This window comes from Siphateles boraxobius, unplaced genomic scaffold (genome assembly GCF_051911475.1).
Source record: "Siphateles boraxobius isolate OS27281-9 unplaced genomic scaffold, OSU_SipBor_1 35, whole genome shotgun sequence".
NCBI classification, from domain to species: domain Eukaryota; kingdom Metazoa; phylum Chordata; class Actinopteri; order Cypriniformes; family Leuciscidae; genus Siphateles; species Siphateles boraxobius.
In genome coordinates, this window is record NW_027508975.1 from 17,244,305 (window position 1) to 17,261,678 (window position 17,374).

Consider the following 17,374-nt stretch of genomic DNA (forward strand, 5'->3'; position numbering starts at 1 on the left):
TAGAAATACAAAAATATGTTTAATAACTGCTTTTTCTGATTTGCTGCATAAGCATTGTCCTTTAAAATAATAATAAAATAAAAAAATCTACAGAACTTTCATCCAAACCACAGTAAAATAATAACATTTTATGTTTTGCAAAGAAACATGTCAAATTCATTGTAGTAACAAGAATATATATATTTTTAAATTTTTAAATATTAAAATAAAAATACTGTAACAAACAAATAAATAAATCAAATGCAAGGGTGCTATTTTAAGTTCCAGGTTTGTTCCTCAATTTGCTTACTATTGCACATTAAAGACTGATACTGAAATCAGAGTACATTAAAGGAATGTACACACTCATTCTAGCATTCCAGATGTGTATTACTTTTTTTTTTTTTGCTCAACACAAATTAAGCTTTTTAGAATATATTAGCTCTATACTTCCATACAATGCAAATGAATCGCTGCAAATACTTCAAAAACATACAAACAGTCTTTAATAAGTATCTTCTGAAGTAATTCAAATTATTATTTGGGTATTTGGGTGAGAACAAAATAAAATATATCTCCTTTCTCAATGTAAATCAGTGTAAATGTTTTTAAGCCTTAATCTCGATCATGATGAATTTTTAGCTTTGGAGTGTTGGCACCCATTCACTTGCAATTTGTGACATACAGAGCTGAGATATTCTTTTGAAGATTTAACAGTTTAACAGAAGAAAAAGTTTTATTATTATTATTATTAAATATTTTTTTATCATAGGGTGTAATATGTATTTAAGTTTTAATTAATGAATTACTGAATGCGTGAGATACTGTATTGAATTTAATACAATTAATAAAAAATGTAATGTCATTCTTGACTGAGCCATTTCAATGCAATCAATTTTCAGAGGGTTTAATATTATAATGTAAAAAATAATAAAATATTAGTGTCTGTTATATTGTAAAGATCATATTCTACAGTACTTCAAGGAATTTTACAGTATTTAACACTTAATGGAGGTTACCATAAGAACAGTAAATTAACATTAACTGTATAGTTGTATGTAAACCTTGTACTGTATTCTATACAGCACAGTAGTCTAATGCTTTTTACAGTAATAAGCTGTGATTACAGTACACTGTAGAATTATATGCTGGTAAATGTACCTGCCAGTAGGTTACTGTAATTTAACATGGAAATATTTTACAGTACATGTATTTTTAAATTGTTTAATTATTACGCACATTTAAATTGAAGTTTGTTTAAAAGCTATATTTTACTTTTTTTTCAATGTTGCCATCATCTGTGAAATTTCCCTTGAACTCATAAACATAAAATTATTAATAATAATACAATATATCCCACCTTCCTTTTATGGCGGAAGTTGCTTTCATCTATAACAATGAACTCTGTTCCTCCACCCATACTCTGTCCAGTATCCTTTTTATAGCTCTTTAAAGCATCTTTACAGAGCAATCTGAGCTTTTGACTCATTTTACTCAGGGTTGCTGAACTTCCAGCTATGCCATCCTGCATCCTGTCGACCTGCCTTAATCTTAGTCCTTGACAGTATCTGAAAAAAAAGTGAATTAATTTCATAACTGTTTTTTTACGGTACTTTAACTAGCACCTACATATTCACAGCTTAAACTAACACCATCTACATCAGAGATCTGTGACAAATATAACCCATATAATCAGTGATGCTGCTACACTGGATGCGACTGGATGTCTGAGTAGAGACATGATCGAAGATCAAGAATACGTAATACCAGTAAACGTTACGCACAAGCGCGGCATATCAAGAAACGTACAAATCAGGATGTATATCGTGGTGTAGCCCAGTGGTTTTCAAACCCTGGGTCGCGACCCTCGGGTGGGTAGCTAGAATAAAAAAATGGGTCGCCAGTGATTTCATTTTGAAAAAAAAATGTAATTCCGTTTTCTAATAATATTAATAATAATAGCTTTGAGTAGAAGTACACTAAAAAAAACATTCAAATTCATGCAAAATAAATAATCCACGTCACCTGACCAAAATGAAGACGTAAAAACGATCGAAACAAACTGAATGCTTCTCCTGACAAGCGTGTTACCCTCTCGTCCTGTGAACCGGCTTGGGACCAGATTATGCAGAATAAGCAGGCCCACCCTTCTCATTAATATATAAACACAAAACACGCACTCGTTCGCTCCATCCGCAACACACACACGTTCGCTCCATCGGCAGCAACACACACATTTCAGATCAATATATTTGTTTTCCTTAAAATTGTAATTAACACTAACGTTATTATCATTTGAATTATAAATATGTTTGCTTTTAAACTGTGTGTGATTTTGGTTGGGTGACAGTTTTAGGTTAAGTTTGACAAGAGTTTACAGTTTGACAAAAGCACAATGTTGTGTTTTAAAATAATAAAATAGTCTACCTAATATAAAAATCACACTGCTCTGTTTAAATAGCAGTAGTAGGCTATACAATTCGTTGTTGACAAAGTTGACAAAGCCAGTGCTCGAAGTGGGGCGGTATTCACCGGTACGCAGTACCGGCACTTCTACATTTTACTCTTAAAGCCCAATTTATACTTCTGCGTCGAACTAAGCTACGTCGTAAAGGCCACATTATGCTTCTGCGTCAACTCCACGGCGGTAGCTACGCCGTCACTCCTATGGCGTCGTGGCCGTTTTATGGTTCTGCGTCAGGTCGAGTTGCATCGCAGTGCATCTCACCAATCACAGCCTTTGTCAAGTCAAGTCAAGTCAAGTCATCCTCATTTATATAGCGCTTTTAACAATGTAGATTGTTTCAAAGCAGCTTTACAGAGATAAACATATAATTTAAGGTAACAGAGATTGGTTTGGTTTTATAGTGGTTCTTGAAAAATGTTTTTTCCAGCTAAAGTTAGTTTTGATTGATTCACTTCCGTCTAAATGATCATTTGTTATTAAATTAGGGGCAGCTAAGACGACACCGTTCTCTCTAAACAGACTTTAAACGTGAACCTGTGATAGACGCTGATGGCGTTCACATGCGCATTAAGAACTGATTCTATAGTTATGTGTGTTTGAATATATGTGCGCAGGTTTGTAATTCCTTACAAACCATGCCTAAACAAACTACTTGTCTTGTCTATAAATTTTGATGCAGAATTTTATTTTATCTTATCATTTTGGGTAGGTACGCGAACCGAAAAATTCCACAACGCTTTATCTGTAGAGTGGTATAGGGATCCTCCCTAGGGAGAGGCTAGTTGGCACTTCAGCACTGCATTGTCATCGGGTTCAGGCGAAAGTCCTTCGTCAGATCTGGAAACGGCCTGGATCCGGCAGGCTGCGGGAAAACCTCGGGATAAACAAAGACACTAAAATTAGCGTAGATGCCATTCTTCTTATGATGTAACGAGTACATCAGGATTTAAGGGAAGTGTTCCGAGTTCCGGCTGACCTAATCTATGCAGCCTAATATTGAATTATAGAAGTCTATAGAGTGTTATGTGAATGCTAGGTCAAAGAGATGTGTTTTTAGTCTAGCTTTGAACTGACAGACTGTGTCTGCTTCCCGGACAATGTTAGGAAGATTGTTCCAAAGTTTTGGTGCTAAATAGGAAAAGGATCTACCGCCAGCAGTTGATTTAGATATTCTAGGTATTATCAACTGGCCGGAGTTTTGAGATCGCAATAGACGTGAAGGACTATAATGCGTTAAGAGCTCGCTCAAGTACTTGGGAGCTAAACCATTTAGTGCTTTGTAAGTAATCAGCAATATTTTAAAATTTTTACGATGTTTAATAGGGAGCCAATGCAATGTTGACAGAACCGGGCTAATATGGTCGTACTTCCTGGTTCTGGTAAGAACTCTAGCGGCTGCGTTTTGAACTAGCTGTAGTTTGTTTATTAAGCGTGCAGGGCAACCACCCAGTAGAGCATTACAATAATCTAGCCTTGATGTCATGAACGCATTAACTAGTTGTTCCGGACAACGACGCAGAAGTATAAATGAAAACCAACGCGTAGTGTATAGCGTTCGTAGAGGCTCCGGCGTAGGTCCGATGCAGAAGTATAAATCAGCCTGCACTTTTTCTTGCATACCGCTACTTCTCGCATGTAGCCGGTACTCGACCACTGACAGAAAAAGCGCCAGTGTCACGCCCGTTGATATACTTCGTTTGCAGTGCCTATGCAGTGCGTATTTTTTCTGCACCCATGTTAACAGGTTTGAGTTTTCACACTGCTCTCCTGCACGCGCATGCGGTCCGTCAATGCGCTCCTGGTGCTGTGCGTAGGCCTATATAGCAGTGCAGTGATCGTTCCGAATCTATTTTTGCTGTGCTGCACGCGCTGAATTAAAGTGACAGCTCATGGTTCGTGGTCAAAACATAGATTGACATGAAAATATAATAATCTCACCATAAATGCATTTAATTAAATAAAATGTAGTAATCTAAATGTATTTTTGGACTTGCAGACTTGGAGGAGTTCCGTTTTCGCACGCACGTGCACACACGCACGACTTTTTTTACATTTATGTTGTTAACAAATAACAATACGTTTTGTTATAAGTTTTGTTTTTCACTGTAGAAATCTCAAATGTCATGATTTGCCAATGCAAGAGAGTACCGGCACCTTTCTTTCCCCACTTCAAGCACTGTACAAAGCCTATAATAAAGAATAGTTTACCATCAAAAACATTGCGATTCGCGAATGTTGAAACATTTTGATTCTAATGAGAGAGTTACGTGAGCATAATGCCCCTTACTTTTACTTTCGCTTTAAATTATTTCGTTTTGGCTGGTTTATAGTTATTATTTTTTAAATTCTTGTTCTGTTCTGAATATTAGATTTAAAGAGTTTGTTGTGGAATATGTTTTGTGTATTTTTTAAGCATGCAGCAAACGATAGCAGTGGCGGATCTAGAAAATTTTACATGGGGGGGCAAAGGGGTGGCAAGAGGTCTTGGCAGGGTGGCAGGGGCAGACGGTGGGAATCCCTATGTGAATTGCTTTAACAAAACAAACACAAAAACAAAGTATTATTGTTTAATCATGCCCTTACACACTACAGAGGTTTTTAATTCACAACAGGAATAAGCCCAGTGCAGTGTTCAAACAAAACAAAACCGTGCATCTTTTAAAAAGTAAAATTATAACAAGCAAAATGAAAATATAAAAAAACAAAGTACAACAATTGTGTCCAAGGACTTTTAGCCTTAATGGTTAGGCTCCAGCTACTTTCTTCAACTACTCTTGCCTGCAAAAGTCAATATGTGAAAACCTCTGGTTATCCTTGTATTAGGGGTGGAACGGTATACACAGAAGTCACGGTTCGGTTCATACCTCGGTTCAGACATCACGGTTCGGTGCGATTTCGGTACAATGGAGTGAAAAGCAAAACAAAAATTCAGAAGGCATTTTTATAAATGTCTTAAGCCTTGTATTTTTTTAAATAAGTTTTATTAATAAAGGCATAGAACCAGTTTATTTGTAGTGCACTGACAATAGTTTTATATAACACAAATTAGTTTATTAATTAAATTAATAAAAAGACAAAGACCTTGCGATATGTTTGGTATGTTTGAATGAATTTAAAATTAATTTGCCATATTTCCGATCAATATATTTGTTTTTCTTAATTTTAATTAACCCTAACTTTATTCTCATCTAAATTATAAATAATTGATTTCCGTTTAAATAATACTAGGCTACCATTAAAAACCACATTTGATTTTCTTTTTTTAATCAATGTAGAATGTGTAATTTAAAAGTACTACTGTGTGTGTGTGTGTGTGTGTGTGTGTGTGTGTGTGTGTGTGTGTGTGTGTGTGTGTGTGTGTGTGTGTGTGTGTGTGTGTGTGTTTGTGTGTTTGTGTGTGTGTGTGTGTGTGTGTGTGTGTGTGTTTGTGTGTGTGTGTGTGTGTGTGTGTGTGTGTGTGTATTGTGTGTGTGTGTGTGTGTGTGTGTGTGTGTGTGTGTGTGTGTGTGTGTGTGTGTGTGTGTGTGTGTGTGTTTGTGTGTGTGTGTGTGTGTGTGTGTGTTTGTGTGTGTGTGTGTGTGTGTGTGTTTGTCCGTGCGTGCGATTTTGGTTGGGTGATAGTTGTAGGTTACAGTTTGACAAGAGAGTGTGACCAAAGCACAATGTTGTGTTTTATTGGGAGTGTACACAAATGTAAACACTTTGCAGTTTGAATTATATGTTTACGGAGTATGTTTTTGTTTCCACTGTTCGATCGCGCCCGCGCCCCTCTCTCTCTCTCTCTCTCTCTTTCACACACACACACGCACACACACACACACACACACAGTTCGATCGCGCCCGCGCCTTTCCCTCTCTCGCGCGCTTACACACACAGTTCAGCATTGCAATATTGACATCGCAGTCTGTTCAATATGCTGCGCTATTTAGAGTTTTATTTATTTTTATACCGTGTATTCTACGTGTAAATTCGTGCACCGAACCGTGACGCCCGTACCGATTCGGTATACGAATACATGTAGGCCTACCGTTCCACCCTACCTTATATAACATTACACTGTAGGTCCATGTAGCTAATAATAGCCTATATAACAAATATAAAATCAGAAAGATTTATCAAATGCACACAGTTATGTTTAGACTACTTAATATAATAATCCTAATTGTATTTGTTATTTCCCCAGTTGTAACCTGGTTTCATTGCTGTGATATCTGAGAGGAATTGGATTTGCTTAGTTAATCAAATGATCGATCTCCTAACTGGCGCTGTATTGTGTGTTGTAACGTAACGGCGACCAGCAGTAAACGTTATTGATACAAACAATTTATATTTTTTATTAAGCTGTTCTTGTCTTTACAAAAATCAAAATTAGGCTAATCAAAGGGAAGAGTGCTCTTACAAATCACGAGGGAGCGATTTGACCGCTGATTTTGACTAACGTAATAGACTCGCTGTTTTTGCTGATGCTGGATCGTCTTTACACTGCATTCATTAAAAATGTAACTAAGTTAAACGTGTGTTTAACTACACCTGGGAAACTCACTTCACCTTCAGAGGCTCTGGGGCAGCTCAGTCTCTCCAGTCGGGTTGCAGGGCCACCGCACCGCAGCAGACTCGCTGTGTGTGTGTGTGTGTGTGTGTGTGAGAGAGAGAGCCAGACTGAGCGAACGCCGCTCTGCACGTTTGAATAAGGGACGTACTAAGTATTTGAGGGATATTTTTAGTTCACTGTTTTGCGAAGCTTGCCAGTTGTTTTTACAAGTACATTTTTTGGATCATCAAAGTTAGGGGGGCTCTAGAGTGTGGGGGGGGGGGCACCTGCCCCCCTGTAGATCCGCCCCTGAACGATAGGCTATTAATTGGTTAAAATTCCTGTATGTAGGCCTATAGCTTGATTAAAATTAGTTCAGAATCGACTTTGCGTTGCAATCGCATCAAGGATCAGCAAGTGCACATATGCATCATCAAAAGTGGTTAAAAAAGTGCTGAGCTGATTTTTTTCTGCGCACAAGCCTATGGGTCGCTCCAAAAAAAGGAAAAGAAAGGGTCCCTCTTGAAAAAGTTTGAAAACCACTGTAGCCTACTCTCTCTTTCTCGCGCGCGCATGCACATACACATACATACAGGCACGCACGTACACACACAAGCGCGGCACAGACACACACCTGTAGTTAATGTCCACTCCAACATCAGAATGCAACCATTCTTAACCCTTTGGCACGTACGATCACACCGGTGTGATCAGTCTTGGCTGGTCCCTGGAGCGTACGATCACACCGGTGTGATTAGAACGGTCAGTGCATCACGTGATCAACTGCTAAATTCAAACGTGCTTTCGCGCGTTGACTGGCGCTGAGCCAGAGACGGATGCACTAAGTGCTGTCATATATCACAACTATTGAGGGTTTTCAACCACATAATGTTTATTTTAGGTTTCAGACACTTAAATACACATAAGTACTACCAAAACAATGATTTTGAGTTTGTAAAATACACACTGATGTCTATGGAAGCGGCATTAATAATCCTTTCCATTATAATAAGACGACACTTTTATTCATATCAGATACACATTATGTAAGTAGCTTTACATTTTACCCTATTCTTCTCCCAGTTCTCCAAGTCTCCTGTCCTTGTGAAACCATAGTGAACATTACGTGATAACCCTTAAATAACATACACGTTTAAGAACACAAAAATACTTCAAAACAACTGCAAAACGGTCTTTAACCAAAGTACAGTTAGCCAGAAAATATGTTAACAAAGGCAGGCAACGCTGGTTGACCACAATAAACATTAAATATTAGCAGATTTTTATCTTTTAAAAACAATATTGCTGTAAGTACATACACATACTACATCCAAATGTCAATGTATTATATACATATTGTAAACCAACGCATTTATTGACTACAAACTACCAAAAATCACAGTTCTGCTCTCTAACTCCATCGATTTGAATTGGCGCCGAAGCACTTCCTGGAACAATCTGAGGTCTACGCGAATCACGTGACAACCAAGCATTTAGAACTTCCGTTGTCGTAACTCTCTCTCTATATGGCTCTGAGTTTAACGAGTTAACAACAATGCCACAAACTATCAAAAGACCTGGCTGTTAGTAAAACACATTAAAATGTGTTAATGCCTATATTTTAATAAAAAAATGATATACAGGTCTATATAATTTACCTTATAAATATAATTTCATCTATAATATTGTAATAATGTCAAGTAATGATTAATAAAAATAAAATAAAAAACTAGCATGAAATAAATGTTAAAGCAGGAATAAGAAAGCTGTGATGTAATCTCTGGTTTAAACTTGCTCGCTTTGCACTTTCATGCGCGTTCAGTTCTCTCCGCATTGGATTGTGGGATATAGTGCTTCAGCAAGTGTACATCGAATGTACACTCGAATTCAGAGAGGATTGTGGGTAAAAGTAGTGAATGAATGTAGGGAATGATGTCGTTCACTCAGAATTCGGACATAACTACAAAATGGCCGACACCCGATATATTGGATAAAAGCAGTTTCGGACACAGCTAATTTCATCTCACAGAATGATGATAATAATATCAGAAACTCTCAGTAACGGTGTTCATTTCGACCCGGAGTCGGACAATAATGCCTACAGAGTCAGAGTGCTGTATAGAGATTGAACAGGTAGGCTATAGTTTAGTAGTTTAATTACGGTTATAACGTATTTGTCATCTGCTTGTATGTATCCACTATTAAAGGGTAACTACACACTAAAACAACTTTTTTTAGTTAAATATCTGTAAGAATGGAGCTTCATAAGTACTGTTCTTTGATTCAAGTACATTTTTTGACATTTGGGTATAAAGTGTTTAAATTTTCAAAAATATGGTGTTAAAACGTCTGAGTGCTGCCCTCTTCAGGTTAAACGGAAAGCTCCTGCAGTAGGGGTACTCTCTGACGTAGGGTACTCTATGACAGTACTCTGTCACGCCCTTGGTGCGAGCTCACCACGCCCTTGGCAGCCCCTGGTATAAAAGCATCTGGTTCCGTCAAAACTACTGTAGCGAGTCAGGAGTAGGAATTACGAGTATTGAAAACGATAAGGATAGCGTATATTAGCATCTAGTCAGCATAGCATTTATATAGTTATTTAGATTATTTTGTGTAGCCTAGGTAGTTAATTAGCATAGTTGTTAGTATTGTTAGAAGCATAACGTTAGTTAGTTAGTAGCATAGTATTGCATCAGTTAGGATAGCGTAGATTTTTAGCATTAGCTTTATCTGTATTTAGTACTGTGGTTAGGATGGTACGTAGGTGTAGGGGTGCTGGTTGCAACAGCACTGCTGGACTGCATAACTTTCCACCAGACTTGGAAATTAGGCGCCAGTGGTTCCATGCACTTGGCCTTGAAGACCGTGAGTTCCCGCCTATCGCTCGAGTGTGCAACCTGCATTTTACGTGGGATTGCTTCTCCAACGCAATAGAGGTGCAAATGGGCTTCTCCACACAGCTCGCGCTGAAAAGCGACGCAGTGCCAAACGCTGCTCTTCCTGCATGGACTCCACCACCACCGCAGCGGCGTCTTGATGCGAGTAGGCATATATTTTTAATCACAATTTATGTTCCTTCCTATTAGGCTAAAGTTAACCCTCTGGTGTCGACAAACACGCGTTTTGCTGGATATTTTTTTCACATAGCAGCAAAATATACTGAACCTAATAGTAATAATAATCCTGGAAAGAATTACCTCAACATGACTGAATATAAGACTATTTGTAACACAATTTTATTTTATTTCTTTAGCATACAATGACCAGAGAAATTGGGTGCCAGACTGAACCAGTCAACTCCAGATCTGCAGGTGTGCAGGCTAACGTGAAGCCCATAAGGAGAAGCAAAGGTGATTTTGAATACTATGGAGCTTTTGTATGTGTCATCATATAGTCAAGATTATATAATTTTGTTTTGTATCTTCGCTTCTTATTGATGATAAATCTATTATTAATTTGTGCAGCCACCCAGGCCAGAATGCCTAACAGGAGTGTGTCGTGTGACACAGGCACACTGATGGAGCCTTTCACAGAGTGTCCCGGGGCAACCTCTACACCAATAAAGAGGAAAAGATGTGAGGTGTCCACTGATGACTCCAGCTACCATCAAGATGGAAGTGAGAGCACCATGAACTGTACAAGGTAATGCGTTTATTCCCATTAGGTTTTTCAGTTATATTTGACTATTCTAATTTGGCTATTACTTCTTTTTAAATACTTTTGATGGTTTGTCATTAAGTTATTTCTGATACATACACATTACATAAACCAAATTATGATTATTTATGCTTTTATTTAAATTTGTTTTTATTTTTACAGAGTATCCAATGAAGTATTACCCCACAAAGTGACTAAGTATTGTTTATGAAGATAAACTGCTGGAGCTTTTTAGAAGATGCCCTGTCTGCACCAGGAGTTTGGTTGTTTCACAAACAACCATTGGGACTCTTCTCCGTATCAAACAGCACTGTGCTTACTGTGAGTACTCCAGTGATTGGTCGAGCCAGCCAATGGTAAACAATATACCAGCGGGAAACCTACAGCTCTGTGCAGCTGTTCTGTTCACTGGCTCATCATTTTGCCAGATATCGAAGGTGAGAGATAATAACATAGCGCTGTCATGTTTGCACACCCCTCAGGTCATTACATGAAGATGTTTTTTTTTTTCTTTAGTTCTTGGATGCCTTCAAAATCCAGGGGATCTCTGAGCCGTGCTTCCACAAGCATCAGGCCAAGCTCCTTATCCCAACCATAAACTGGCAGTGGAAGATTGAACAGGATGATATTATTGAAAATGCCATTGCTGATGGGGCTGTGACTCTTGGTGGGGACATGAGAGCTGATTCACCTGGTAATAAATAACTCATTAATTGAAAATATGTGAATACATAGACTGCTGTCAGGCTTTGTTGACTAAAGTGCAAATAATTCAATTGTAGGACATTCAGCAAAATATGGCAGCTACACCATGATGGACCTCAAAGCCAATAGGGTCATAGACATCCAACTAGTCCAGGTAAACAACTACACAATGAAAACATTTTGTTACGTGAATTACTATATACTGTGCATTGATCCAAAGTATTTGTTTGTGTTTGCAGAGCAATGAAGTTGGAAACAGCCAACGGATGGAGAAGGAGGGATTTGAAAGAAGCCTGTCTCTTCTCTAGGAAAGGGGTGTTGTGGTCCAGTCTTTGGTGACTGACCGTCACACAGGGGTGCAAAAGTTTATGAGGGAGCAAAAAAAGGACATTAGACACTTCTTCGACCCTTGGCATATGGGAAAAGGTTAATATTTTCAATTGAACGAAAACAGAACCAGTATTTCTAACAGAAAAAATTGTCAGTTAAAGTGGTAGACGACAATTGTATGTGAAGATTGCACAAAGTGAACTTTTTGAGATGGCCCAAAAAGATTAATTTGTCACACAAACTGATTTTTATCATATAGCCTATACTGAATGTTAGTCCACCACCTTGGTCTATACAGTGCTGCGGGAAACATTGATTACAGTAATTGTTTTTATTATTCTTTATGTGTTCAGGGCTTGGTAAAAAAATGGATACCCTTAGTAAGGGTAAGGGGCTGCAGGACGTGGGGCTGTGGAGAAAGAGTATGGTCAATCACCTTTATCGGTCTGCGACCACATCAACATATGGGGAGGAGGTAGTGGCCAAGTGGAGCTCTGTAGGAAACCACATTCAAAACATCCACAGCCACGAAAACACCCTGTTTCCTTCTTGTCTCCACGAGCCTCTGGTTGGTGATCAGACAAGACACTGGCTCAAACCAAGTAAGTACAGATAAGCTGTAATGCTAATGTATTTTATTTTGTAGTCAAATCACTCTCTAGATTTATATTGAACTATCTCCAACATCTCCATTGCAACAAGTCAAACTTAATCCAAATTATAAAACAGTATTGAGAAATGTATTGTGTTAACGTGATAGAATGAAAAGCATTCTGGCCACACTGTTATCAACTGTTGTATTAACAACTTATAAATCTTTTTTTTAGGCACAGCAGCATGTGAAAAATTCACCGCAATTTTGTTGTCACCACGTCTTCTTAAAGACATGCACAAAATTAGTCCAGAATACCACACCTCTGGAATCGAGTGTTTCCACAGCCTCATTCTGAAGTTCTCAGCCAAAAATGTGGTGTTCTCCTTCAAAGGAATGTTGTGCAGGTAAACAAGATAATGGATTACACATTCAGTGCTGCTTACTAAAAACACTACAATGTTGTAACCTGTAAAAACACATTTGTAATCGCTTATAGTTATCTTAAGTCATGTTAGATATTGTTTCATTATAATATTGATTCATTTATTTTTTTCCTTTCAGACTACAGCTTGCTGCGATGCATTACAATGAAAATGCAGGCAGATAACAGGCATCCACTGCAGCTGGTGATCTGCGATTCTCAATCGTTTTCCCAAAATTTAAGCATGGCGAATTCACAGTGAGAGCGCTGAAGAGCAATCCTACCACAGGTAATTTATTCTTGTCTTATACTTGAGTTATCTCAGAAAAAAAATATAATCTATGTTATAATAATTCTCTTTCTGAATGCTACATTGACAAATTAATGGAGCTGCTGTTCCACCATGTGGTGGAAAACCCTCAGCCGTACCTGGACTTCTCTGGACAAATGGCTGTACCAGAAAAACTGTGTGCTCAGTTTATTCGGCCCGACAAGGAGGAGGCAGTGAGCAGACACAGGACACGGTTCTTTAAAAACACATGAGGTTATACCCACTCTGCCAGCTTGGACACACCTGTCTGTCATCTACAACATTCAAGAAAAATTGTTTGCACTCTGGAGATTTTACTTTGTTATAGAAGTTACCAGTGTGATTACTGAAATGTTCTTTTCATGTATTCTTTAATGTCTGTGTGTCGGTGTGTGTGTTAGTCTTTTTGGTTACAGGTAGGGCTGGGCGATTAAAACGATAACAAATTTATCGCGATATAATTTTTACTTGTGATTTAAATGCATGATACTGGATGACCAATAAATAAACATAAATTTAACTTAGTAAATCTACATCCTAACTCAAGCTGATATTTTTAAAATTTGTAGTGTGTAACTCCAGTTAAAAATGCTTCTTTATAATTAATTTTTATTTTATATTATAAAAAAAAAATCAAAAAATATTCAATGCAGTGGGGGAAGGAAACCTCTGTATGGTCCTTCTTCAGGAAACTTCTCTGATCCGTGTCACAACGCATGACAGTATGACCACCTGAACGTGTTGGCCAAGGTACCCCCAACACCACCTAACGACATTGCGATATGCGAGGTGTCCATATGCGCTGAAAGACAGGTAGCACACATGTATGTTGAAGTGGAGGATACATTTGATTTTAATAAATTATTTGATTTTTATATATATATATATACACACATTTATTTTTTTTATATAAAATGTAACCTTTTTTCTTGGAACTAACCTGTTTGTAACTGTCTCTTCCATCTCACCATATAACTGGACGTAAGTGCCATATACAGCTTGTAACACATAGGGGTCTAGTGCTACTGGCTCAAAGCCTGGATGTGCTGTTACACAGTCCACTCCACCAAGCTGGTCACACCTACTACCTACAACATGAGAATGTGTATTACTACTTTGTTAGGATGATTTATTTAATATTTGGTATGTGGAGGTTGTGTGTTTTTTCAGGGTTCGTACAAGGTGCTTAAAATGCTTGAAGAATTTGACTTGAAATTTATTAAATGGAACTTAAATTATTGAAAGACAAAATATGTGAAATTATTGTTTAATTTTATTGATAAAGCAATCTTTTCACACAAAATTATATCTTTATCAGATAGGCTCAAGCTATAGAACCATTTTGCATGGCTATGAGTATGATATTGTTCAAAAATATCCAAGTATATGATACAGCTTTCATTCTTCAGGTCAACCATATTCATGAGGTGAAAATCTGTTTGAATGTGATATCTTTGTCATAGTAACCTTTCAATTGTTAAAATTTCCACAGTCATTGCATCTGCTACACTTTATTTTGTACCTTTATTTTTATTTTGTATAGCTTTATTTTATTTTGTTTAATTTGTTTATTTATGTTTACCTATTTATCTGTATGAACCCTGGTTTTGTGTAGCTATAGTACTTATTAAATTAACTGGATTTAACACTCTGGTCTTGTCATATTTCATAGCTATACCTTGGGTATCTCCCTACAACACACATTCTCTACCAGGGACAGTGAGCTGCAATGCCCACAGGTGCACCTGTTGAGACAGAATCCTCTGTAATTGTAGAGGGAGACTTGAAATATATATATTTTTCGCTTAATTATTAACACTACATCATACCAAAATTAACCTAAATGCATGGGTTTTCATTTTTTGATAATTCCGTTAGCATTTGCTATGAGCATTATCCTAATATAGCAATAATGCTAATGTTTTACCATTCAGACACTAGCCCCATTCTCCCTTGCGCGGCTGTTTCGCTAGCATCGTCGGATGCCGATCGCGATGCGGGAGTTAAGACCGCAGTTTGAGCTCGAATTGATATGGCTCTGGCCCAGTGTCCACAGACAATTCACCCTCCTCCACTTCAGGTGAAGGTGGGGGAGAAAAGTCCTCGACTTCAAACGACCGCTCTGTGGCAAAGCTACTTGCGTTACTCCAGTCCAGGGTGTCCGCGGGTCCTTAAAAAGTCTTAAATTAGATTTAAAAAATGTAAGGCCATATAAAGTCCTAAAAAGTCTTATTTTTACTTATGAAATGTCTTACATTTTCGATGGCAATTTGACTTAAGAATTGGAGAATTGAAAGAATTGAATATCTCATAGGTTTATTTATGCAATTGTAAATGGAGTATAAATATATTAATGCCAGTTCTGATACTTCTGTGTCTCCTCTGCACTGCAAAGATGGATTTTGATTTAATTTAACTGGTAACATTGGTATTGTGTTATTATTCTAATATAATTTAATTTGATTGTAAGAATTTGACATAAAATTTATGCATACCTTTAAGTAAAAAATAAAAAAAAGTCCATATATGGGTGAAAATACCCCTGGAACTCAATTTAAGGTTGCAAATATTGCCCTTTAATAAAAAAAAAATATTTCTTTCACTGCTGTGAACTGACCACTGCATAGAATATGAAAAATATGAATATCATTGTGAGTCAGCTGTCAACAACAGGCCTAAACAAGCCATGGTACCAGTACACAAACACGATCAGTAAAATATAATCTAATTATCATCAACAAAACTTTGAACATATTGAGACATATTTTTGTCAATATTGCACACCCCTAATGTAAGGTATTAATTTTGATTTCTTCAGGTCTTAAAAAGGTCTTAAAAAGCCTTAAATTTGACTTTAGAAAGTGTGCAGATACCCTGCCAGTCACTCTCCATTTTAGAGTCTGACAGCAGCTGTCAATTAATCCTTCTCTTCGTGTCTCAGGTGCACGCCCCCCCAACCCCCCCCCCCCCCCCCCCCCCCCCCCCCCGCTCAGCCCCTCCTTCGGTTCGTCCCCTCTATCTCCGCTGGGCTCTGCCCACTTTTTCCAGCATTTTTCAAATATTGCCGGTGGGTGGAGGGGCTGACCAGGGGCCTGTTTCAATAAGGATGTTCAACCAACTCTGAGTTAAAACATGAACCCTGAAATGGGAAACTCTGAGATTTCGGTTTCAGAACAGCTGAAATGAGTAAGTTCAATCAACTCTAAGTTGACTGACTCTGAGTTAAGCGCGTGCACCACAACTATAAAAATCCATTATCAATGGAGCGCAGATATTATGAGTCACCATGGTAACAGCGCCAGACAAAAAGAGGTCTGCATATTTTTCGCCAGCAGTATGCAAACATTTTCATTTTAAGCAACAGGGCAGCAGCGGCGATCGAGAGAGTTAGTTTGGGAGAAAATAGTTGCTCGAGTCAATGTGTAAGTTTACATTTTAATTACTGTTATACAGTGTTAGGTGTAATTACCAAGTAATCTAAATACTGTAATTTAGGGATTACTCTTAATTCTTCTGTAATATAAAGTAAAATATGATGTAATTGCATTAAATACTGCATAGACTGTAGAACAATTCTGTATAAAACAACAGTGGATTTAACATAACATTTTTTAAAGATATATTTTTAATGTAACCTTCACACTTTGGTCAATTCAAGAATAATTCATGCAGTGGTTGAGGTTGATATGGGATTTATAAAGTAATTAGTAATAAGTAGACCAATACTTTCTAGAGATAGTAATTATTACATTAATCTAATTACACAGTTGAAGATGTCATTTTCTAGTTAGTAATTAATAACTATTTTAAACTTACCGAACTGTTATAATATCAGAGGTGAAACTGGAAGAACAGTATGTTATTCAACCTAATTTTAATTTTCATGTAGGTGCAATCCTGCAGGCATTAAAAGAAAATAGCAGCTGAAAATGAAATATAAAAACATAATTCAGTCAGGTAAGGCTTGAGCATATCATGGATGTAGGCTACTTGACTTTACAAACATTTGACATATTAAATAACTAAATAGCATCCAGTGTCTTGCAGTGCAGCAGCATTTTTGACATAGGTGTAATTAACACAATTAAATGTTCATTCTCATTTGACTTCTACTCAGCCAACAGAAAGAAGGAAGATGCTCGCAAAGATGGAGATGCAGAGGAGATGGAGATGCAGAGGAGATGGAGATGCAGAGGAGATGGAGATGCAGAGGAGATGGAGATAGAGATGGAGGTGCAGAGGAGATGGAGATGGAGATGCAGATGAGATAGAGATGGAGATGGAGATGCAGAGGAGATAGAGATGGAGATGGAGATGCAGAGGAGATGGAGATGCAGAGGAGATGGAGATGGCACTGAGCCTGAATGCTGGAAGGCCA

General features: G+C 37.6%; 3 protein-coding genes across 3 annotated transcripts; all 3 read left to right on the forward strand.

The window, feature by feature from the left end:
* Nucleotides 1–9,767: 9,767 nt before the first annotated feature.
* Nucleotides 9,768–10,846, forward strand: LOC143702665 (uncharacterized). Its single transcript, XM_077196705.1, has 4 exons — nt 9,768–10,020; nt 10,232–10,328; nt 10,443–10,620; nt 10,798–10,846. The coding sequence occupies exons 1-4, from the start codon at nt 10,015–10,017 to the stop codon at nt 10,844–10,846; spliced, it is 330 nt and encodes a 109-aa protein (XP_077052820.1). The 5' UTR covers nt 9,768–10,014.
* Nucleotides 10,847–10,931: 85 nt separating this feature from the next.
* On the forward strand, nt 10,932–12,078 carry LOC143702608 (uncharacterized). Its single transcript, XM_077196668.1, has 5 exons — nt 10,932–11,072; nt 11,152–11,329; nt 11,418–11,494; nt 11,580–11,766; nt 12,024–12,078. Exons 1-4 carry the CDS (start codon nt 10,989–10,991, stop codon nt 11,646–11,648), a joined length of 408 nt encoding a protein of 135 aa, XP_077052783.1. The 5' UTR covers nt 10,932–10,988; the 3' UTR covers nt 11,649–11,766; nt 12,024–12,078.
* On the forward strand, nt 12,038–12,964 carry LOC143702666 (uncharacterized). The gene is made up of 3 exons (XM_077196706.1): nt 12,038–12,272; nt 12,498–12,669; nt 12,827–12,964. The coding sequence occupies exons 1-3, from the start codon at nt 12,038–12,040 to the stop codon at nt 12,870–12,872; spliced, it is 453 nt and encodes a 150-aa protein (XP_077052821.1). The 3' UTR covers nt 12,873–12,964.
* The last annotated feature ends 4,410 nt before the right edge of the window (nt 12,965–17,374 follow it).